Source organism: Pseudophryne corroboree, chromosome 4 (genome assembly GCF_028390025.1).
Source record: "Pseudophryne corroboree isolate aPseCor3 chromosome 4, aPseCor3.hap2, whole genome shotgun sequence".
Taxonomy (NCBI): Eukaryota; Metazoa; Chordata; class Amphibia; order Anura; family Myobatrachidae; genus Pseudophryne; species Pseudophryne corroboree.
The window spans coordinates 22162662-22188173 of record NC_086447.1 but is presented as its reverse complement, the minus strand read 5'-3'; the positions used below and the strand labels follow the sequence as shown (position 1 = coordinate 22188173).

Sequence of the window (25512 nt, the reverse complement as noted above, 5' to 3'; positions counted from 1 at the left end):
TTCATGTTGCATAGACATAACCCATATTCCTTCCCCGTGCCGAAAGGAGCAGAGGCAATGCACGCAAACAAGCATGGGGCCTCAGCCTGAGTACACCGCGTGCCCGGACCGTTAGGGAGGCAGGCCGCAGCGGCTGCGTGTGATGTTACGCAGCCGTCGCGGCTCGTCCCCCCAGCAGTTCGGGCACGCCTGCGTTGCCCGGACTACGCCCACTAAACAGCGGCTAAACGATTGACAGGCAGAGGCGTTTCGCAAGGCTAAGGCAGTCGTCGGCTGTCTGCCATGGCGCATGCGCAGTTCAGGCCTGATCGCTGCTGAGCGAAAATGCACAGCACCGAGTAGGTCTGAATTAGCCCCACAGTACAGTGCTGGAACACCACCGAGCAGAGTATTACAGCGCTCTGTACGTACCAGGCTACGAGAGGTCACACAGAACCATTGGTGATATTCCTTGCCACAAAGGACCAGTCGCTTACGAACAATGAAATAAGAGTAGGGCAGACGCACGTTTCACTGCAATCGCATACGTCCGTTTCTAGCACTCGCTCACCCTTGTTAATGGGTTTCAGAGACAGCAAGAGAGCAAAACGTCAATGAAGGGAACAGGCCTAAGACGGATGGACGGGTTTCGGCTGCCCATATACACCGGACTCTGCATTTGCATTCTGTCTGCAGAAGGATATAGCGTGGCGATGCAGAGCACGCAGGGATGAGCACGACCTGGTCACTACTCTCAGCCCTGCATTTAGCCAAACAGGAAGGAACATTTACAGCCACACGAAACAGTGTCATTAAAATCTCCATACATATAACAAAGGTCCCAGCGCTTTCCCCTTGCTCTTATCAGCTGATGGTCTCTGAAGCAGTGTTCTGCTAGGCGTGTGGCAGCAGTGTGTGTGTATTTGCTATATAGGAGAACCTCTGCCTCACCATCAGCTCAGGGAGGATACCGGGCGCTCTGCGGGGGAACTTAGGGGGCAACGCTCATGGGGAGGGGGAGAGAGCGGTTATCAGAAGGCACCGAAGACGCCCTGAGAGGCAGCGCTAGAAACAGGGCTGTGGCAGTCTTACCTGCATATGGGATATAATGTTGGACGGTGGACTTGGGAGTCATGTAGAGGGGGGCAGTCATAATGACACTCCCCCTATTTACAGCCGTATACGGCTCGATCCCAACAACCAGAATGCCAGTAGATTTGGTGGGAGACGAAGTAGGACATGGAAAGCAGGATTCCGCACACAGGGCCTGATTCAGCAAGGGTTGTAGATGTGCAAAAGCTGCGAAGGCACATGGCTACCCTCCATGTTTAGGCTCGCAGCAGCTGCGCGTGGCGTCACGGACGCCCCACATGACACCGTTGTCTATACCGTGCCCCCCAAACGGTGCTTCGACACCTACAAAACGGTGCGTTAACGCCCCGTTCCCGCCCCCCCCCCCCCCGCCAGAACTTAGCTTGGGATCGCAAGCTGAGTCCTCGCGCATGCGCAGAAGTGCAAAGATAGATTTTCGCACTTCTGCGTTCCACGCTGAATCGGGCCCACACAGCGGCCGATAGGGGGAATATGGTGCTGTACAATGTGACTATGGACAGACAAATCTCCAAACACACAAGACTTAACTGTAATGACCTTTATTGTGTCATACCCATGAAAACACAGCAACAAAACGTTTGTCCGTCCATTGTACTGCGTCATATTCCCCTTACTGACGACACGCCGTCACTGGTGGAAGCCTATCCAGTCACTAGAAAATGACCGCCTTCGTAAAATGGCTGCTCACTCTACGTTTAGGTACACTTTAACACAACGTTAAAAACAAGTAAAATAAATATTATACAGTGCAACAGCTTGGAAGAAAAGGCATCCTCTGCCAAAGCAGTCGCCTAATACTGTGTCACGCCAGGTCAGAAAGGGCCGAGTACTGCGGTGAGAGACAGAAACGTTACAGAATGCTGCTACAAACTCCGGGGACCTCAATCTGCCCCCTATGTCCTCAGCACCGGGTTCCGTGCATCTCCCACATGTGCACGGGGTCACCACTACACTGAATGTGTCCTGTGGATTGTGGGAAGACTGGTATCTTAGACTAAGGCACATTTGTGTCCCCAGAAAACGCTCACTCTGCAAACAATACATTAACTAAAACCCCCTCTGCCGCCCAATAAAAGCCACAACTTCCTAACATGGATGCTGCAGTCCGCGGGGTGACAACAGGAGAAAAACCTATCAACTACTGAAATATCACAGCGACTCCATCCCGGAACCAAGAGACGGCACCGCTTTCATGTCTCTAGGGTGACGAGGCTCCAGTGACCACTCTGCGAGCGAACACAAAGCTGCGGGTGGTGCTACGGTGCCAGTCGGGGTAGTAGGCTCCTCTCTGCCCGTCTCTACAGGAGGCGTTAATAAATTAAGATCCAGTGCATGTCACAGGTGAGCCCAGGAGCTCACCCCACCGGCCCCTGCATTGGGTGGGAGAAACCAGCATCCACGTTGATGTCGCTGAAGCGGAGAGTCTGAGGAAAGCCGGCACCTGCGTCGGCAACTATCTGCCGGTGGAAAAGGGGGTGCGAGTTCAGGGTGCCCCCACAGTGAGGGCAGGCCAGAAACGTCTCGCCGGAGCGGTCGCTGTAGGTTCTCTCGCACAGGTCACACTGGTACAACTTGTCCTCCAACATCCAGTCCGCCCGCTCCACGGCAGCGAGGTTCCGGCAAGGAAGGCGATGCGTGGGCTCATCGTTGTCACAGTCTGAATCCGTCCTCTGCTCGTTGCTCCGCCTCTGAGGCGGGCGTCTCTTCCGCTTGCCGGGACGGGGGCCCTCCGTGTAGCCGGGATTGTAGAGCGTGGAGATCTCCGGTAGCGGCTCTTTGTATGAAGAGGGGACGTGCTGTGGCAAGGAAGCCCCTTCACCTGCGGAAACACAACATATAAACAACACGCTCACCTCAACTACTCACATTCTACTGTGCAGAACTACAAGTACCAGCATGCCATGGAGGCTTCAATAGACAACGGGGTAACAAACCTAGGTCAACGGGAGTCTGGTCCTTTGCATCATCTGGGGAGCCGACGTCTGGTTCTTCCCTGAAGATCCACAGGGAGAGATCAGGATCGAAGACCGGGAGACCTGGGGACGGTGAGGAGAGGAGTGAGACTCATTACTGGTGGTTACACTGTGGCAGATACTCATTGTATCCGGGTTCTCCTGCTGGCGTAACACTGCTAACCACCCACTAACCCATTCAGAGACCTTGGGACTCTCTGGCTTCCCAACTACAGTCCTCAAAGTGCACTAACACTCCAGGTTTTAAGGATAACCATACTTCAGCACAGGTGGCTTCATTAAGACCTTAATTATTTTGATTTAGCCACCTGTCCCCAAGCCTGGCTATGACTAAAACCTGGAGGACTGAGGTTGGGAAACACTGATGTATCCGCACGAGCAGACGCATTTCGCCATTTCTGCTGCGTGCTAATTAAACATTGTTGTCTTTATTTCTTAGGATATCAGACCTGTGTTCTCCATGAGAGGAAAGGTAAATTAGCGGCTGTCACAGAAGATGCAGATCTCCTCCTTATATTCACGCTTATTCCCAACAAATGAGCGCGTCCCCAGGAATGTGACCTATGGCTTCTCCTCGTTATGCTGATATACAATGCGCCAGTCTCTAGGTTAGTACCGGTATATGGGCTGGACCCGAGTATCCAGTGATATTACTGTTTATACTGTCATTACTTTGTATTAGTGGCGGCTCTCAGGTACATACGCCACCCACAGAGCACAACATGGCTGCCTACGTGTGTGCGGGCCGCTGCTACAGCTCATTACAGAGAGACCAGGACACAACATGGGGACAGTCCCCGGTAAGACGCTCACTCACTAGAGCTAGAAGTGTCCATCTCCTCCTCCTCCTTCTCCGGCACCTCCAGGTCCCTCCAGTCCGGCAGCTCGTCATGTTTGATCCTCAGCAAGATGTCGGGACTGACGCTCTGACCGCCGCCTGTCACCAAAGGAGAGGACACCGGGGGTCTCAGTAACCAGGACACAGCACAGGATGGCAGACACTACACGGTGCGCGACCAAAGCCACACACAGACACGTACAACACGGGCACCGGAACCTCACATGTACATGAGATGTAACACACAAACACGCGTACAACACGGGCACCGAAACCTCACATGTACGCGTGTGTGTGTGTGTTACATCTCATGTACAACACGGGCACCGAAACCTCACATGTACATGAGATGTAACACACACACATGTACAACATGGACACCGGTCACTGAACCTCACATGTACATTAGATGTAACACACACACGTACAACACGGACAGCGGTCACTGAACACATGAACCTCACATGTACATTACATGTAACACTCACACACGTACTACACGGGCACCGAAACCTCACATGTACATTACATGTAACACACACACACGTACAACACGGACACCGGTCACTGAACACATGAACCTCACATGTACATTACATGTAACACACACACACACACACACACACACGTACAACACGGACACCGGTCACTGAACACATGAACCTCACATGTACATTACATGTTACACACACACACGTACAACACGGACACCAGTCACTGAACACATGAACCTCACATGTACATGAGATGTAACACACACACACGTACAACACGGACACCGGTCACTGAACACATGAACCTCACATGTACATTACATGTAACACACACACACGTACAACACGGACACCGGTCACTGAACACATGAACCTCACATGTACATGAGATGTAACACACACACACGTACAACACGGACACCGGTCACTGAACACATGAACCTCACATGTACATGAGATGTAACACACACACACGTACAACACGGACACCGGTCACTGAACACATGAACCTCACATGTACATTACACGTAACACACACACGTACAACACGGACACCAGTCACTGAACACATGAACCTCACATGTACATGAGATGTTCACACACGCGTATAACACGGGCACATGTCATAGAACCTCACATGTACATGAGGTGTAACACACACACACACACACACGTACAACACGGGCACCGGAACCTCACATGTACATGACATGTAACAAACACACGGAAGAGAGCGTGACTCCACCACGGCAGACATACCACTACGGCACATCCTGTTACAATACCACACAGTCACAGTCAGGTGTTCCAGCTAGCAGACGCCTGTGCTGTGTATAACCACCTTCTAGCCTGTATATTAGAGCTGCCTGCTATACGTATCTTCTGACACCGTGTATTTCTCCCTAATGTACTACTGTCCGTGTGTTCTGTGACACGGAGGTATGTACCTGACACACGAGATGGTGCTCGCTGCTATTTTAAATATCTGAGTCCTTCATACGTAGGGCGATCGCCCGAGCCAACCGTTCTGCTGTTACCCACAAGAGAAGTGGCCCTGATATTACGGAGGGCGCACACAGGCCGGTTCTCACCTCTTGTAGAGTCCGGACAGTCATCAGCCGGACAGTTCTTTTTACACTCGTCATCCTTAACCTTCAGAAGCACATCAGCGTTCACAATCTTATATCCTGTGGACGTGACAGGGAACAAGTCATCATCATCTCCCTCTATATAACACATAACATATGCAGGACGCCGCGCACCGTCACCTCCTCCCTCTATATAACACATTACATCAGCGTTCACAATCTTATATCCTGCGGACGTGACAGGGAACAAGTCATCATCATCTCCCTCTATATAACACATTACATCAGCGTTCACAATCTTATATCCTGTGGACGTGACAGGGAACAAGTCATCATCATCTCCCTCTATATAACACATTACATCAGCGTTCACAATCTTATATCCTGCGGACGTGACAGGGAACAAGTCATCATCATCTCCCTCTATATAACACATTACATATGCAGGACGCCGCGCACCGTCACCTCCTCCCTCTATATAACACATTACATCAGCGTTCACAATCTTATATCCTGTGGACGTGACAGGGAACAAGTCATCATCATCTCCCTCTATATAACACATTACATCTGCAGGACGCCGCGCACCGTCACCTCCTCCCTCTATATAACACATTACGTCTGCAGCGCACCGTCACCTCCTCTCTATATAACACATTACATCTGCAGGACGCCGCGCACCGTCACCTCCTCCCTCTATATAACACATTACATCTGCAGCGCACCGTCACCTCCTCTCTATATAACACATTACACCTGCAGGACGCCGCGCACAGTCACCTCCTCCCTCTATATAACACATTACATCTGCAGCGCACCATCACCTCCTCTCTATATAACACATTACATCTGCAGGACGCCGCGCACCGTCACCTCCTCCCTCTATATAACACATTACGTCTGCAGCGCACCGTCACCTCCTTTCTATATAACACATTACATCTGCAGCGCACCGTCACCTCCTCCCTATAAAACACATTACATCTGCAGCGCACCGTCACCTCCTCTCTATATAACACATTACATCAGCGTTCACAATCTTATATCCTGCGGACGTGACAGGGAACAAGTCATCATCTCCCTCTATATAACACATTACATCTGCAGGACACCGCGCACAGTCACCTCCTCCCTCTATATAACATTACGTCTGCAGCGCACCGTCACCTCCTCTCTATATAACACATCACATCTGCAGCGCACCGTCACCTCCTCTCTATATAACACATTACATCTGCAGCGCACCGTCACCTCCTCTCTATATAACACATTACATCTGCAGGACGCAGTGCACCGTCACCTCCTCCCTCTATGTAACACATTACGTCTGCAGCGCACCGTCACCTCCTCTCTATATAACACATCATATCTGCAGCGCACCGTCATCTCCTCTCTATATAACACATTACATCTGCAGGACACCGTGCACTACCACCTCCTCCCTCTATATAACACATTACGTCTGCAGCGCACCGTCACCTCCTCTCTATATAACACATTACATCTGCAGCGCACCGTCACCTCCTCTCTATATAACACATTACATCAGCGTTCACAATCTTATATCCTGCGGACGTGACAGGGAACAAGTAATCATCATCTCCCTCTATATAACACATTACATCTGCAGGACGCCGCGCACCTTCACCTCCTCCCTCTATATAACACATTACGTCTGCAGCGCACCGTCACCTCCTCTCTATATAACACATTACATTTGCAGCGCACCGTCACCTCCTCTCTATATAACACATTACATCTGCAGGACGCCGTGCACCGTCACCTCCTCTCTATATAACACATTACATCTGCAGCGCACCGTCACCTCCTTTCTATATAACACATTACATCTGCAGGACGCCGTGCACGTCACCTCCTCCCTCTATATAACACATTACGTCTGCAGCGCACCGTCACCTCCTCTCTATATAACACATTACATCTGCAGCGCACCGTCACCTCCTCTCTATATAACACATTACGTCTGCAGCGCACCGTCACCTCCTCTCTCTATAGAACACATTACGTCTGCAGCGCACTGTCACCTCCTCTCTATATAACACATTACGTCTGCAAGACGCCGCGCACCATCACCTCCTCCCTCTATATAACACATTACGTCTGCAGTGCACCGTCACCTCCTCTCTCTATATAACACATTATGTCTGCAGCGCACCGTCGCATCCTCTCTCTATAGAACACATTACGTCTGCAGCGCACTGTCACCTCCTCTCTATATAACACATTACGTCTGTAGGACGCCGCGCACCGTCACCACCTCCCTCTATATAACACATTACGTCTGCAGCGCACCGTCACCTCCTCTCTATATAACACATTACATCTGCAGCGCACCGTCACCTCCTCTCTATATAACACATTACATCTGCAGCGCACCGTCACCTCCTCTCTCTATATAACACATTATGTCTGCAGGACGCACCGTCACCTCCTCTTTATATAACACATTACATCAGCGTTGACAATCTTATATCCTGCGGACGTGACAGGGAACAAGTCATCATCATCTCCCTCTATATAACACATTACATCTGCAGGATGCCACGCACCGTCACCTCCTCTCTCTATATAACACATTACATCTGCAGCGCACCGTCACCTCCTCTCTCTATATAACACATTACGTCTGCAGTACGCTGCGCACAGTCACCTCCTCTCTCTCTATATAACATATTACGTCTGCAGCGCACCGTCACCTCTTCTCTATATAACACATTACATCTGCAGGACGCTGCGCACTGTCACCTCATCTCTCTATATAACACATTACGTCTGCAGCACACCGTCACCTCCTCTCTCTATAGAACACATTATGTCTGCAGAACGCACTGTCACCTCCCCTCTATATAACACATTACATCAGCGTTCACAATCTTATATCCTGCGGACGTGACAGGGAACAAGTCATCATCAGCTCCCTCTATATAACACATTACATCTGCAGGACGCCGCGCACCATCACCTCCTCCCTCTATATAACACATTACGTCTGCAGCGCACCGTCACCTCCTCTCTCTATATAACACATTACATCTGCAGCGCACCGTCACCTCCTCTCTCTATAGAACAAATTACGTCTGCAGTGCACCGTCACCTCCTCTCTCTATATAACACATTACATCTGCAGCGCACCGTCACCTCCTCTCTCTATATAACACATTACATCTGCAGCGCACCGTCACTTCCTCTCTATATAAAACATTACATCTGCAGCGCACCGTCACTTCCTCTCTATATAACAAATTACATCTACAGGACGCCGCGCACAGTCACCTCCTCCCACTATATAACACATTACATCTGCAGGACGCCGCGCACCGTCACCTCCTCTCTATATATAACACATTACATCTGCAGCGCACCATCACCTCCTCTCTCTATATAACACATGTCTGCAGGACGCACCGTCACCTCCTCTCTATATAACACATTACATCAGCGTTGACAATCTTATATCCTGCGGACGTGACAGGGAACAAGTCATCATCATCTCCCTCTATATAACACATTACATCTGCAGGATGCCACGCACCGTCACCTCCTCTCTCTATATAACACATTACATCTGCAGCGCACCATCACCTCCTCTCTCTATATAACATATTAGGTCTGCAGCGCACCGTCACCTCCTCTCTCTATATAACACATTACGTCTGCAGCACACCGTCATCTCCGCTCTCTATATAAAACATTATGTCTGCAGCGCACTGTGACCTCCTCTCTATATAACACGTGTGCAGCGCACTGTCACCTCCTCTCTATATAACACATTACGTCTGCAGCGCACCGTCACCTCCCCTCTCTATAGAACACATTACGTCTGCAGCGCACTGTCACCTCCTCTCTATATAACACATTACGTCTGTAGGACGCCGCGCACCGTCACCACCTCCCTCTATATAACACATTACGTCTGCAGCGCACCGTCACCTCCTCACTATATAACACATTACATCTGCAGCGCACCGTCACCTCCTCTCTATATAACACATTACATCTGCAGCGCACCGTCACCTCCTCTCTATATAACACATTAAATCTGCAGCGCACCGTCACCTCCTCTCTCTATATAACACATTACGTCTGCAGGACGCCGCGCACAGTCACCTCCTCTCTCTCTATATAACACATTACGTCTGCAGCGCACCGTCACCTCCTCTCTCTATAGAACACATTATGTCTGCAGAACGCACTGTCACCTCCTCTCTATATAACACATTATATCTGCAGCGCACCGTCACCTCCTCTCTCTATATAACACATTATGTCTGCAGGACGCACCCTCACCTCCTCTCTATATAACACATTACATCAGCGTTCACAATCTTATATCCTGCGGACGTGACAGGGAACAAGTCATCATCACCTCCCTCTATATAACACATTACATCTGCAGGACGCCGCGCACCATCACCTCCTCCCTCTATATAACACATTACGTCTGCAGCGCACTGTCACCTCCTCTCTATATAACACATTACGTCTGCAAGACGCCGCGCACCATCACCTCCTCCCTCTATATAACACATTGCGTCTGCAGCGCACCGTCACCTCCTCTCTATATAACACATCATATCTGCAGCGCACCGTCACCTTCTCTCTATATAACACATTACATCTGCAGCGCACCGTCACCTCCTCTCTATATAACACATTACATCTGCAGCGCACCGTCACCTCCTCTCTCTATATAACACATTACGTCTGCAGGACGCCGCGCACAGTCACCTCCTCTCTCTCTATATAACATATTACGTCTGCAGCGCACCGTCACCTCCTCTCTATATAACACATTACATCTGCAGGACGCTGCGCACTGTCACCTCCTCTCTCTATATAACACATTACATCTGCAGCGCACCGTCACCTCCTCTCTATATAACACATTACGTCTGCAGCGCACCGTCAACTCCTTTCTCTATAGAACACATTATGTCTGCAGGACGCAGTCACCTCCTCTCTATATAACACATTACATCAGCGTTCACAATCTTATATCCTGCGGACGTGACAGGGAACAAGTCATCATCTCCCTCTATATAACACATTACGTCTGCAGGACGCCGCGCACGTCACCTCCTCCCTCTATATAACACATTACGTCTGCAGCGCACCGTCACCTCCTCTCTATATAACACATTACATCTGCAGCGCACCGTCACCTCCTCTCTATATAACACATTACGTCTGCAGCGCACCGTCACCTCCTCTCTCTACAGAACACATTACGTCTGCAGCGCACTGTCACCTCCTCTCTATATAACATATTACGTCTGCAAGACGCCGCGCACCATCACCTCCTCCCTCTATATAACACATTACGTCTGCAGTGCACCGTCACCTCCTCTCTCTATATAACACATTACATCTGCAGCGCACCGTCACCTCCTCTCTATATAACACATTACGTCTGCAGCGCACCGTCACCTCCTCTCTCTATATAACACATTACGTCTGCAGCGCACCGTCACCTCCTCTCTCTATAGAACACATTATGTCTGCATAACGCACTGTCACCTCCCCTCTATATAACACATTACATCAGCGTTCACAATCTTATATCCTGCGGACGTGACAGGGAACAAGTCATCATCAGCTCCCTCTATATAACACATTACATCTGCAGGACGCCGCGCACCATCACCTCCTCCCTCTATATAACACATTACGTCTGCAGCGCACCGTCACCTCCTCTCTCTATATAACACATTACATCTGCAGCGCACCGTCACCTCCTCTCTCTATATAACACATTACATCTGCAGCGCACCGTCACCTCCTCTCTCTATAACACATTACATCTGCAGCGCACCGTCACCTCCTCTCTCTATATAACACATTACATCTGCAGCGCTCCTTCACCTCCTCTCTCTATATAACACATTACATCTGCAGCGCACCGTCACTTCCTCTCTATATAAAACATTACATCTGCAGCGCACCGTCACTTCCTCTCTATATAACACATTACATCTACAGGACGCCGCGCACAGTCACCTCCTCCCACTATATAACACATTACATCTGCAGGACGCCGCGCACCGTCACCTCCTCTCTATATATAACACATTACATCTGCAGCGCACCATCACCTCCTCTCTCTATATAACACGTCTGCAGGACGCACCGTCACCTCCTCTCTATATAACACATTACATCAGCGTTGACAATCTTATATCCTGCGGACGTGACAGGGAACAAGTCATCATCATCTCCCTCTATATAACACATTACATCTGCAGGATGCCACGCACCGTCACCTCCTCTCTCTATATAACACATTACATCTGCAGCGCACCATCACCTCCTCTCCCTATATAACATATTAGGTCTGCAGCGCACCGTCACCTCCTTTCTCTATATAACACATTACGTCTGCAGCGCACTGTCACCTCCTCTCTCTATATAACACATTACGTCTGCAGCACACCGTCATCTCCTCTCTCTATATAAAACATTATGTCTGCAGCGCACTGTGACCTCCTCTTTATATAACACATTTTGTGTGCATCGCACTGTCACCTCCTCTCTATATAACACATTACGTCTGCAGCGCACCGTCACCTCCTCTCTCTATATAGCACATTACGTCTGCAGCGCACCGTCACCTCCCCTCTCTATAGAACACATTACGTCTGCAGCGCACTGTCACCTCCTCTCTATATAACACATTACGTCTGTAGGACGCCGCGCACCGTCACCACCTCCCTCTATATAACACATTACGTCTGCAGCGCACTGTCAGCTCCTCTCTCTATAGAACAAATTACGTCTGCAGCGCACCGTCACCTCCTCTCTCTATATAGCACATTACGTCTGCAGCGCACCGTCACCTCCCCTCTCTACAGAACACATTACGTCTGCAGCGCACTGTCACCTCCTCTCTATATAACACATTACGTCTGTAGGACGCCGCGCACCGTCACCACCTCCCTCTATATAACACATTACGTCTGCAGCGCACTGTCAGCTCCTCTCTCTATAGAACAAATTACGTCTGCAGCGCACCGTCACCTCCTCTCTCTATAACACATTACATCTGCAGCGCACCGTCACCTCCTCTCTCTATATAAAACATTACATCTGCAGCGCTTTCACCTCCTCTCTCTATATAACACATTACATCTGCAGCGCACCGTCACTTCCTCTCTATATAACACATTACATCTGCAGCGCACCGTCACCTCCTCTCTCTATATAAAACATTACATCTGCAGCGCTTTCACCTCCTCTCTCTATATAACACATTACATCTGCAGCGCACCGTCACTTCCTCTCTATATAACACATTACATCTGCAGCGCACCGTCACTTCCTCTCTATATAACACATTACATCTGCAGCGCACCGTCACTTCCTCTCTATATAACACATTACATCTACAGGACGCCGCGCACAGTCACCTCCTCCCACTATATAACACATTACATCTGCAGGACGCCGCGCACCGTCACCTCCTCTCTATATATAACACATTGTCACACCTCGCGGGCAGCGGCGGCCGCGCTTGCCTCTGCGGGTGTCCTGGATGGCCTGGCGCCTCTCTCCTTCGGCGGTCTCTGTGTTCCGGCGTCGGGTCGGTGGGTCTCCTCGGCGGCTTCCCGGAGCGAGGGCGCCACCATGTTGACTGAGGTCAGGTAGGCGGAGCGGGGCTGACGTCACCTGCCCGCTCCGCCAATCAGGCAAAGGCGGGAGGTTTAAAGTCAGAAGCCGGGCAGAGATCCGACGCCTGTGTATCATCAATTCTGCCTGTCAGAAACCGTGATCTCCAGAGCTCCCTTGTTCCTGCTTCTTCTGTGTCTCCAAGCATATCTGTGTTTCCAGCATCTGTGTTCCCAAGCATCTCCGTGCCTCCCAGCATTACAGTATCTCCAAGCGCCCGAGCGCCACCACGCACCTCCGTGCCTCCAAGCGCCCGAGCGCCACCACGCACCTCCGTGCCTCCAAGCACATCAGTGCCTCCAAGCGCCCGAGCGCCACCACGCACCTCCGTGCCTCCAAGCACATCAGTGCCTCCAAGCGCCCGAGCGCCACCACGCACCTCCGTGCCTCCAAGCACATCAGTGCCTCCAAGCGCCCGAGCGCCACCACGCACCTCCGTGCCTCAGCACCTCCGTACCTCAGCACCTCCGTGCCTCCAGCACCTCCGTACCTCTGCACCTCTGTGCCTCCAGCACCTCCGTGCCTCCAGCACCTCCGTGCCTCAGCACCTCCGTGCCTCCAGCACCTCCGTGCCTCCAGCACCTCTGTACCTCCAGCACCTCCGTACCTCCAGCACCTCCGTACCTCTGTGCCTCCGGCACCTCAGTGCCTCCAGCACCTCAGTGCCTCCAGCACCTCTGTGCCTCAGCACTCAACACTTTTACAAGTCTTGTCTTTCAGGAGACCTTCAAGCATTCCTCCGTGCCTCCTGCCTACCGTCTTTATCCTGTATGAGGAAGACCTACATCCGGCCATCTCTACTGCGACCCAGTAGCGGTTCCTCTTCCCGGTCACCGGAAGAAACCCCGAGTCCACAACACTCTCCAACCAGGTCAGTGATAGTATACACAGGCCACATGGACCCGGGGAATCGGAACCCAGAAGCGAGTGCCATCCAAGATCTGGCTTCCCGTGTTCAGAGTCAAGAGGCGGCGCAAAACCAGGTGATGCGGTATCTCCGAGAACTATCCGGCAGGCTGGATCAAATTCAGGTTTCCCTGGCTTCAGTAGTTCCGGTTCCAGCTCCGGTGCCCGCTCCGGTAGTCGCTCCCGATAATGCTCACGCTGTGTCCGGAACCAGGTCACGCCTTCAGCTTCCCACTCCCTCTCGCTACAACGGCAACCCAAAGAATTGCCGTGGTTTTCTTAACCAGTGCGAGGTACAGTTTGAACTCCTCGCACACAACTTCCCCACGGATCGATCCAAAGTAGCATACATTATTTCCTTGCTTGAGGGCTCAGCGCTGGAATGGGTGTCTCCGTTATGGGAGCGATCGGATCCTTTGGTTTCCAGCTACACCAATTTCATCTCATCTTTCCACAGGATCTTTGATGAGCCTGGCAGAACGACCGCTGCCTCTTCAGATCTACTCCGAGTTCGACAAGGCTCCCGTTCAGTAGGTCAGTATTCGATTCATTTTCAGACCATAGCCTCCGAATTGCGCTGGAATAATGATGCCTTACGGGCCGCTTTCTGGAACGGGCTGTCCGACCGTCTTAAAGACGAATTGATTACAAGGGATTTGCCAGATTCTTTGGAACAGTTGATCTCGCTCTGTGTGAAAGTGGATCTCCGCATGCAGGAACGAGTCGGCGAACGTTCTCGGTCTGATCGATGCAGATTCCGGGCTCCTCCGTCTAAACAATCGGTTACGACAGCTCCAGACGAACCCATGCAGATTAATCGGTCTCGACTGTCTCCAGAGGAGCGACAGCGTCGGCGTGAGAATAGACTTTGCCTCTACTGTGGAGCCGCGGATCACTTTCTCAAGCTTTGCAAGTCTCGCCCGGGAAACGGGCAGTCCTAGCCTGTACCGGGGAAGTCAAGCTGGGTGTGGTTTCTCAATCTTCTCCAGTAGTGGACTGTTTACTCTCAGTATCTTTGTCTACTGAAACAGAAGTCAAAACTGTTATGGCTCTATTGGATTCAGGAGCTGCGGGGAATTTTATTTCTCTCTCCTGCGCCCAGAGTTTGGGCTTGAAGTTACAGTTGGTCGAGCGACCTATTACGATCACAGCTATTAACGGTGTTCAAATTCCTAACGCCTTGATTACGAGTCAGTCTGAGTCAATTCAGCTACAAGTGGGAGCTTTGCACCGAAAACAACTGGAGTTTCTGGTTATTCAGGAGATGTCTCATGATCTCGTTTTGGGTCTTCCCTGGCTCAGGCTTCACAACCCGCATGTCGACTGGGGGTCGACACAAATAATTTCTTGGAACCCTTTCTGTCGATTGAATTGTCTTGCTCCTGTCGTTCCACTCCGTGCATCGGCCAAGTTGGACGTGGAGTCTATTCCAGAGGCTTATCGAGAATTTTTAGATGTCTTCTCGGAACAGGCGGCTGATAAATTACCTCCGCATAGGCCCTGGGACTGTCCTATTGAGCTTATTCCTGGAAAAATGCCGCCCCGAGGTCGCACTAATCCTTTGTCGGTTCCAGAGACACAAGCTATGTCAGAGTACATTAAGTCGAATTTGCAGAAGGGGTTCATCCGTCCCTCCACTTCCCCAGCGGGAGCTGGCTTCTTCTTTGTCAAGAAAAAAGATGGAGGCCTGAGACCATGTATTGACTATTGTGGTTTAAATGAAGTCACCATTAAGAACAAGTATCCTTTGCCGCTCATCACAGAGCTTTTTGATAGTGCGTGGAGCTCGAGTGTTTACTAAGCTTGACTTAAGGGGAGCATACAATCTGATACGTATTCGACAAGGGGATGAGTGGAAGACCGCTTTCAATACTAGAGATGGGCATTACGAGTATCTGGTAATGCCATTTGGCCTCAGCAACGCCCCCGCCGTCTTTCAGGGATTCATTAATGAAGTTTTTCGGGACATGTTGTATCTGAATATAGTAGTCTATTTGGATGACATTCTGATATTTTCGAAGACTCTTTCTGAGCACCGACTACAAGTTAAGGAAGTACTCCTTCGGTTGCGCGAGAACCATCTTTATGGCAAATTCTCCAAGTGCACCTTTGAGGTTCCTTCTATTTCATTTTTGGGCTACATTATTTCTGGAACTGAATTGCGTATGGATCCGAAGAAACTCTCGGCCATCCGAGATTGGACTCAACCTCTTTCCTCGAAAGCAGTGCAACGATTTCTAGGATTCGCGAATTATTATCGAAAATTTATAAGAGGTTTCTCTACTATCGTGGCACCTATTACTGCTCTGACTACGAAAGGGGCTGACTCAAGCAATTGGCCTTCTGAAGCAGTAGCAGCGTTCAAACAGCTGAAGACAGCCTTTATGTCCGCTCCCGTACTTCAGCAGCCAGATTTCCTAAAACCATTCTTTCTGGAGGTTGATGCTTCCACGGTAGGCATAGGTGCTGTACTTTCGCAGTACGCCTCAGATGGGAAGTTGCATCCGTGTGGTTTCCATTCTCACAAGTTCTCCCCTGCTGAATTAAATTACACCATTGAAGACAAAGAGCTGCTGGCAATTAAATCTGCTTTAGAAGAATGGAGATATCTTCTGGAGGGTGCTAAACACTTAATTACAATTTTTTACGGATCACAAGAATTTACTGTACCTAAAGACGGCCCAATGTTTGAATCCCCGTCAGGCAAGATGGGCGCTCTTCTTTGCCAGATTTTCCTTTATCATCAAGTATCGGGCTGGAACTCTTAATACCAAGGCGGATGCCTTATCCCGTTCAGTGATGGCTTCGGAGGAGGAGAATACAATGGAGAAGGCATTAATCCTTAGTCCCATCTCTATTTCTGCAGCTCCCACCGGGTTGGGCCCTCCTCCTGGAAGAATGTCGGTACCAGTTAAATTTCGACCAAGACTGTTGCAGTGGGCTCACACTTCTAAGTTTTCTGGTCATCCGGGAGTTCAGAAAATGTGAGAATTTCTGCGAAGATCGTACTGGTGGGACACTATGAAAAAAGATGTTCAAGAGTATGTTAATTCGTGTCCTCAATGTGCTCAGCACAAAACTCCACGTCTGCCGCCTGCGGGCTTGTTGCATCCTTTATCCATTCCTAAGAGGCCTTGGACTCATATCTCGATGAACTTTGTTACTGAACTACCTCTCTCTAAGGGTCATAACACCATTTGGGTGATTATTGACCGATTCTCTAAGATGGCACATTTTGTTCCGTTGACCGGATTACCATCCGCTTCCAAGTTGGCCCTGTTATTTATCCAGGAGCATTTCCGCCTGCACGGGTTACCTCTAGAAATAGTCTCAGATCGAGGGGTACAGTTTACAGCAAGATTCTGGAGAGCCCTCTGTTCAACTCTACAAATTAAACTCAAGTTCTCTTCTGCTTACCATCCACAGACTAATTGGCAAACTGAACGTGTCAATCAGGATCTAGAGACTTTTCTCCATGTTTACCTTTCTCCTTCTCAAGATAACTGGGTGGAGTTATTGCCTTGGGCCGAGTTTGCCCACAACCATCTATATCATTCTTCAACTGGTGAGTCTCCATTCTTTATTAATTATGGATTTCATCCCCAAGATCCGGAGTTGCCCATTTGTCCTCCAGAAGAAGTTCCTGCTGCAGCCTCTACTCTCCGACATTTTAACCAAATCTGGAGTTGAGTTCATGCCAATCTCAAGAGAGTTTCCGGTCGCTATAAATTCTTTGCGGATAGGAAGCGACGAGCAGCTCCTCAATATAAGGTTGGCGACAAGGTATGGCTCTCTACCGGCAATCTTCGTTTGAAAGTACCTACTATGAAATTTGCCCCAAGGTTCATTGGTCCTTTCTCAGTGCTGCAAGTCTTGAACCCGGTCGTTTGCAAATTAGGGTTGCCTTCCCACCTTCGAATTCCAAACTCCTTTCATGTCTCTCTCCTCCGCCCCCTCATTCTGAATCGGTTCCACTCAGCATCCCCTAGACCAACTTCTTTAGTGTCTGAAGCTGGGACAGAATTTGAAATCAAAGCTATTCTTGACTCTCGTTATCTTCATAAAAAACTACAGTACTTGGTAGAGTGGAAAGGTTATGGTCCTGAGGAGAGAAGTTGGATCAATGCTACTGAGGTAACAGCTCCCCGACTGGTTCGGATCTTCCACTCCAGACATCCAACTAAGCCCGGAAAGTGTCCCGGGGCCACTCCTGGAGGAGGGGGTACTGTCACACCTCGCGGGCAGCGGCGGCCGCGCTTGCCTCTGCGGGTGTCCTGGATGGCCTGGCGCCTCTCTCCTTCGGCGGTCTCTGTGTTCCGGCGTCGGGTCGGTGGGTCTCCTCGGCGGCTTCCCGGAGCGAGGGCGCCACCATGTTGACTGAGGTCAGGTAGGCGGAGCGGGGCTGACGTCACCTGCCCGCTCCGCCAATCAGGCAAAGGCGGGAGGTTTAAAGTCAGACGCCGGGCAGAGATCCGACGCCTGTGTATCATCAATTCTGCCTGTCAGAAACCGTGATCTCCAGAGCTCCCTTGTTCCTGCTTCTTCTGTGTCTCCAAGCATATCTGTGTTTCCAGCATCTGTGTTCCCAAGCATCTCCGTGCCTCCCAGCATTACAGTATCTCCAAGCGCCCGAGCGCCACCACGCACCTCCGTGCCTCCAAGCGCCCGAGCGCCACCACGCACCTCCGTGCCTCCAAGCACATCAGTGCCTCCAAGCGCCCGAGCGCCACCACGCACCTCCGTGCCTCCAAGCACATCAGTGCCTCCAAGCGCCCGAGCGCCACCATGCACCTCCGTGCCTCCAAGCACATCAGTGCCTCCAAGCACCTCCGTGCCTCCAAGCGCCCGAGCGCCACCACGCACCTCCGTGCCTCCCAGCACCTCCGTGCCTCCCAGCACCTCCGTGCCTCCCAGCACCTCCGTGCCTCCAGCACCTCCGTGCCTCCAGCACCTCCGTGCCTCAGCACCTCCGTGCCTCCAGCACCTCCGTGCCTCCAGCACCTCCGTGCCTCCAGCACCTCCGTACCTCAGCACCTCCGTGCCTCCAGCACCTCCGTACCTCCAGCACCTCCGTACCTCTGCACCTCCGTACCTCTGCACCTCTGCACCTCCGTACCTCTGCACCTCCGTGCCTCCGGCACCTCAGTGCCTCCAGCACCTCAATATCTCCAGCACCTCTGTGCCTCAGCACTCAACACTTTTACAAGTCTTGTCTTTCAGGAGACCTTCAAGCATTCCTCCGTGCCTCCTGCCTACCGTCTTTATCCTGTATGAGGAAGACCTACATCCGGCCATCTCTACTGCGACCCAGTAGCGGTTTCTCTTCCCGGTCACCGGAAGAAACCCCGAGTCCACAACACTCTCCAACCAGGTCAGTGATACACATTACATCTGCAGCGCACCATCACCTCCTCTCTCTATATAACACATGTCTGCAGGACGCACCGTCACCTCCTCTCTATATAACACATTACATCAGCGTTGACAATCTTATATCCTGCGGACGTGACAGGGAACAAGTCATCATCATCTCCCTCTATATAACACATTACATCTGCAGCGCACCGTCACTTCCTCTCTATATAAAACATTACATCTGCAGCGCACCGTCACTTCCTCTCTATATAACACATTACATCTACATGACGCCGCGCACAGTCACCTCCTCCCACTATATAACACATTACATCTGCAGGACGCTGCGCACCGTCACCTCCTCTCTATATATAACACATTACATCTGCAGCGCACCATCACCTCCTCTCTCTATATAACACGTCTGCAGGACGCACCGTCACCTCCTCTCTATATAACACATTACATCAGCGTTGACAATCTTATATCCTGCGGACGTGACAGGGAACAAGTCATCATCATCTCCCTCTATATAACACATTACATCTGCAGGATGCCACGCACCGTCACCTCCTCTCTCTATATAACACATTACATCTGCAGCGCACCGTCACCTCCTCTCTCTATATAACACATTACGTCTGCAGCGCACTGTCACCTCCTCTCTCTATATAACACATTACGTCTGCAGCACACCGTCATCTCCTCTCTCTATATAAAACATTATGTCTGCAGCGCACTGTGACCTCCTCTCTATATAACACATTATGTGTGCAGCGCACTGTCACCTCCTCTCTATATAACACATTATGTCTGCAGCACACCATCACCACCTCTCTCTATAAAACACATTACGTCTGCAGCGCACCGTCACCTCCTCTCTATATAACACATTACGTCTGCAGCGCACCGTCACCTCCTCTCTATATAACACATTACGTCTGCAGCGCACCATCACCTCCTCTCTCTATATAACACATTATGTCTGCAGCGCACTGTCACCTCCTCTCTCTATATAACACATGTCTGCAGGACGCACCGTCACCTCCTCTCTATATAACACATTACATCAGCGTTGACAATCTTATATCCTGCGGACGTGACAGGGAACAAGTCATCATCATCTCCCTCTATATAACACATTACATCTGCAGCGCACCGTCACTTCCTCTCTATATAAAACATTACATCTGCAGCGCACCGTCACTTCCTCTCTATATAACACATTACATCTACAGGACGCCGCGCACAGTCACCTCCTCCCACTATATAACACATTACATCTGCAGGACGCTGCGCACCGTCACCTCCTCTCTATATATAACACATTACATCTGCAGCGCACCATCACCTCCTCTCTCTATATAACACATGTCTGCAGGACGCACCGTCACCTCCTCTCTATATAACACATTACATCAGCGTTGACAATCTTATATCCTGCGGACGTGACAGGGAACAAGTCATCATCATCTCCCTCTATATAACACATTACATCTGCAGGATGCCACGCACCGTCACCTCCTCTCTCTATATAACACATTACATCTGCAGCGCACCGTCACCTCCTCTCTCTATATAACACATTACGTCTGCAGCGCACTGTCACCTCCTCTCTCTATATAACACATTACGTCTGCAGCACACCGTCATCTCCTCTCTCTATATAAAACATGTCTGCAGCGCACTGTGACCTCCTCTCTATATAACACATTATGTGTGCAGCGCACTGTCACCTCCTCTCTATATAACACATTATGTCTGCAGCACACCATCACCACCTCTCTCTATAAAACACATTACGTCTTCAGCGCACCGTCACCTCCTCTCTATATAACACATTACGTCTGCAGCGCACCGTCACCTCCTCTCTATATAACACATTACGTCTGCAGCGCACCATCACCTCCTCTCTCTATATAACACATTATGTCTGCAGCGCACTGTCACCTCCTCTCTATATAACACATTACGTCTGCAGCGCACTGTCACCTCCTCTCTATATAACACATTACGTCTGTAGGACGCAGCTCACCATCACCTCCTCTCTCTATATAACACCTCAGGTCACATTACATCTGTAAGACGCAGCGCAGTCACCTCCTCCCTCTATATAACCCCTCAGATCACATTACATCTGTAGTACGCAGCGCACCGTCATCTCTTCTCTCTATATAACACATTACATCTGTAGGACGCAGGGCACCGTCACCTCCTCTCTCTATATAACACATTACATCTGTAGGATGCAGGGCACCGTCACCTCCTCTCGCTATATAACACGTCAGGTCACATTACATCTGTAGGACGCACGCACTGTCACCTCCTCCCTCTATATAACACCTCAGCTCACATTACATTTGTAGGACGCAGGGCACCATCACCTCCTCCCTCTATATAAACCCTCAGATCACATTACATCTGTAGGACATAGCGCACCGTCACCTCCTCTTTCTATATAACACCTCAGCTCACATTACATCTGTAGGACGCAGGGCACGTCACCTCCTCTCTTTATATAACACCTCAGCTCACATTACATCTGTAGGACACAGCGCACCGTCACCTCCTCCCTCTATATAACCCCTCAGATGACATTACATCTGTAGGACGCCACGCACTGTCACCTCCTCCCTCTATATAACACCTCAGCTCACATTACGTCTGTATGAAACTTTGACGGTAAGTATTTATTTAAGTTATGCAAAGAAAGCTTTCTTACCCATCGCCTGCAGCGCCGAGTGGATTTCACGCATCACATTCTTGTACAGCTCCTTCTGCCAGTCCTCTAACACCCCCCACTCTTCTGGAGAGAAGGAGGCCGCCACATCCTGGAACATGACTGATCCCTGGAGGAAAATAGGGGAACAGCAAGGAAATAATCCAATTGAACACCAAATACAGTAACGCATGACAGTAACTGTATGTACAGAACGACTTGTTCAATGATTAATTTTCCTTTTATCAACATCACATTGGAAACCTACAGGTTAAATTTTTTGCTGCAGGTGGAATTCGCAAATGCTGAGGAAATTATAAGTCACCTTGACAGCCTGCAATCCTATATTGAGCTCACAGCATCACAGCGACACACTGTCAGACGGAAGGTAGTCAGTATTAGTAAATCGCCCCACTTAATTAGGAAGCTCTCCACCCCGACTTAGAACACAGTAGGCATTTCCTCATCATTCTTTATCATGACCCGTGGGGTTGGTCCCTGCGCCATCCCAGGGGGGGTGCCCAAGCAGGACATCCCATCACTACACAGGAGGCTCACGCTAACCCACCTGTCCGGGGAAAAAGCTTTTCTCCTCTGCGATCACTCTCAGTTCAGAGGCTTCTCTCGGCTCCCACTCCTCCTTAATGATCTTGTTTTTGGGGCTTCTGACGGGTGGAGACGAAAGGACGTCACCGCGCTCTTTCACACTGACATTGCCGTTACGTGGACCCCTGCTCGGAGCGGCAGCGTCTGAGACGTCATTGGCGCAGTAGGAGGCCACATCTGCTGACAGCGGAGAAGAGACAACAGGACGTTAGTAAAGATTATCCCTATCCTCCATGGACCTAAAGCGGCCAAGGAACTTGTCAGATGCTTTCGTCGTTTCCCAGCAAACTATCCAGCCATTCTATCTAGAGCCGAGACCCGAAATAACCGGCAATCTGGATGTCTCGGGACATCTGGACATTGGATGTCCAAAATGTCAGCTCCAATGGTGAAAGCCAACTCTTGCGTACGATGATCGTGCACTGTAAATAGGCAATAATATTATAATAGATGCGCTCTCACCACTTTGCTCAATTGCTCCTCACTGCGTACTGTGATCAGAGGATTTGGGTGGTGGACCCTCAGACGACTGAGCGCATGCAATAATGGTTCTGATAAGTTCCATGCTACCCAATCATAGACAACACCAGATCGTCCACACCCAGGGCTCTCAACCCATCGCTTACCCTCCATCTTAACAGCGCGGCCATTACTCCGGCAGCCATTCATAGGCCGGCTCCCTCTTGGTGATTTCATTAGTGGAGTCGGGGGTACGGTCTTGACACTTCCCTTCATGTTGGGACTTTTCAAAGCACAGTGGTTGGTGACCCTTCGCTGCGGAGACAACCCAGCTGCCATCTTCAGGTTTTTCATGATGCTTCGTATCCTGGTCTCGCCCATGGGAAGGTTCTTGAACCAGCGGGCGTAGCCTGGCCTGCAGTCCGGCTGCGGGGTGAGGTAGAAGGGGGCGTCCTTGCACTTCATCTTCTCAGGCCTCTCGGCGGTGTACTTCTCATAGGCTTTGACCACGTCTCTCTCGGGCTGCTCTGGGCTCTCGTAGATCTGCATGGTCATGGTGTGCGCTGGGTGCAGTCTGCCCGAGTTCCGGCCCGGCGACAGTTTCTTGGTGTGCTCCAAGTATTTTCTCCCCTGAGGATCGGCTTTCAGGACGATGTCGCCCCACTTCAGGCTGTGCTGCTCCATGGTGCGGAGGCTGAAATGAAGGCCGATGTTAAAGAAAAGCATGTGGAGGAGGGCGGTGGGGTTGTGGAGGCCTATGGCACCACTGGAGTACAGGAGCTCGATCTCCCTCTCGGTCAGCGGCTCAGCATGGTTGGGGTGGTTCCCCTTGCCGATGGTCTTGAGGTAGCACTGCTTCTCCTTCATAGCGTTGACCGTTTTCAGGAACTTGGTCTCCCGGGAGCGGTAGATGGCGTGGGGGTAGCCACATTTCTCGAAGTGGCGGTCCAGGCTGCCCAGGATTCCGCGCAGGGTCCCTGGCTCATACTCTGAGCCATCTTGCTTGCGGTGCGTGTGGATGAAGTTGGCCAGGTGGGTGTCCAGCTCACCCACGGGGATGGAAAGCAGCGGGCGTTGTTCCTGCACCCGGCACAGGTACGACTGGACAATGCGCAGGTCGAACTTCGTCTTCTTCAGGGTGTTCTTATTATCCAGCCGGCCGGAATCCGTCATCTTACCCAACAGGTCTGTGGCTGTCGTCACGTAACGAGGATGATATCACACCAGTGACGTCACACAGGGGATGTTATCACACCAATGATGTCATACAGGAGATATCACACCAGTGATGTCATACAGGGGATATTATCACACCAGTGACATCATACAGGGGATATTATCACACCAGTGACATCATACAGGGGATATTATCACACCAGTGATGTCATACAGGGGATATTATCACACCAGTGACATATAGGGGATGTTATCACACCAGTGACGTCCTACAGGGGCTGGTATCACACCAGTGACGTCATACAAAGGAGCTTTCACATCAGTGACATCATAGAGGGGATGATACCACACCAGTGACGTCATACAGGGAATGATATCACACCAGTATCGTCAACCGGTGATGTATCACAATAGTGATGACATACAGGGAATGGTATCACACCACTGACATCATAGAGGGGTCGGAATCACACTAGTGACGACATACAGGGATATCACACCAGTGACGTCATATTAGGGATGATATCACACCGGTTACATGAATACAGCACCATAGACCTCCTGTGAGTGCAGGGAGTAGGAGTATCGGTCGCTGCCCTGCATCCCTCTCCGTTACACAGCCGGGCCGCTCCCTCCGTAACCTGCACAGGAGATCCCGCGAGAGCAGCAGGCCAAAGGCAGCGCGCATGCGCATACCTCTGTGAGGCTCTTACGCAAGCGCATTACGCTGAGTAGTCGCGCATGCGCACCAGAGCGAAGGAAGCCGGCGGCGGCTATCAAGCATTACGCGCATGCGTGACACGGCTGAGCGCGCTGATAGTTACTGCGGCTGCGCAGTGCGCACTGTTCCTGTAGATGTGTGACGTCACAGTACAGCGTCGTTCTGTGCTGTAGTCTATTCTATACAGTTCTGCTGCATCCCAGAGAGAGGAGTCCTAACCCCATACCTCCCAACACGACCCTCTCCACGAGGGACACAATGCTCAGCTTCTGGACTTTCCTCTTAATCTATGATTGTCGACACCTGTTTTGAGCAGGTTACTGGATAAGGAAGACGTTTCAGGACAGGTGATGGCAATCATAAATAAAGAGGGCAGACCAGGAGCAGAGCATTCTGTCCCTC

General features: G+C 50.6%; 1 protein-coding gene across 1 annotated transcript; it reads right to left on the bottom strand.

Moving 5' to 3' along the window:
• Window positions 1-1615: 1615 nt before the first annotated feature.
• LOC134908811 (uncharacterized) lies at window positions 1616-25134 on the bottom strand. The gene is made up of 7 exons (XM_063914937.1): window positions 23381-25134; window positions 22717-22931; window positions 22152-22278; window positions 5489-5584; window positions 3883-4002; window positions 3027-3128; window positions 1616-2911 (listed from the first exon to the last, which is right to left on the bottom strand). Exons 1-7 carry the CDS (start codon window positions 24384-24386, stop codon window positions 2448-2450), a joined length of 2130 nt encoding a protein of 709 aa, XP_063771007.1. The 5' UTR covers window positions 24387-25134; the 3' UTR covers window positions 1616-2447.
• Window positions 25135-25512: the final 378 nt, after the last annotated feature.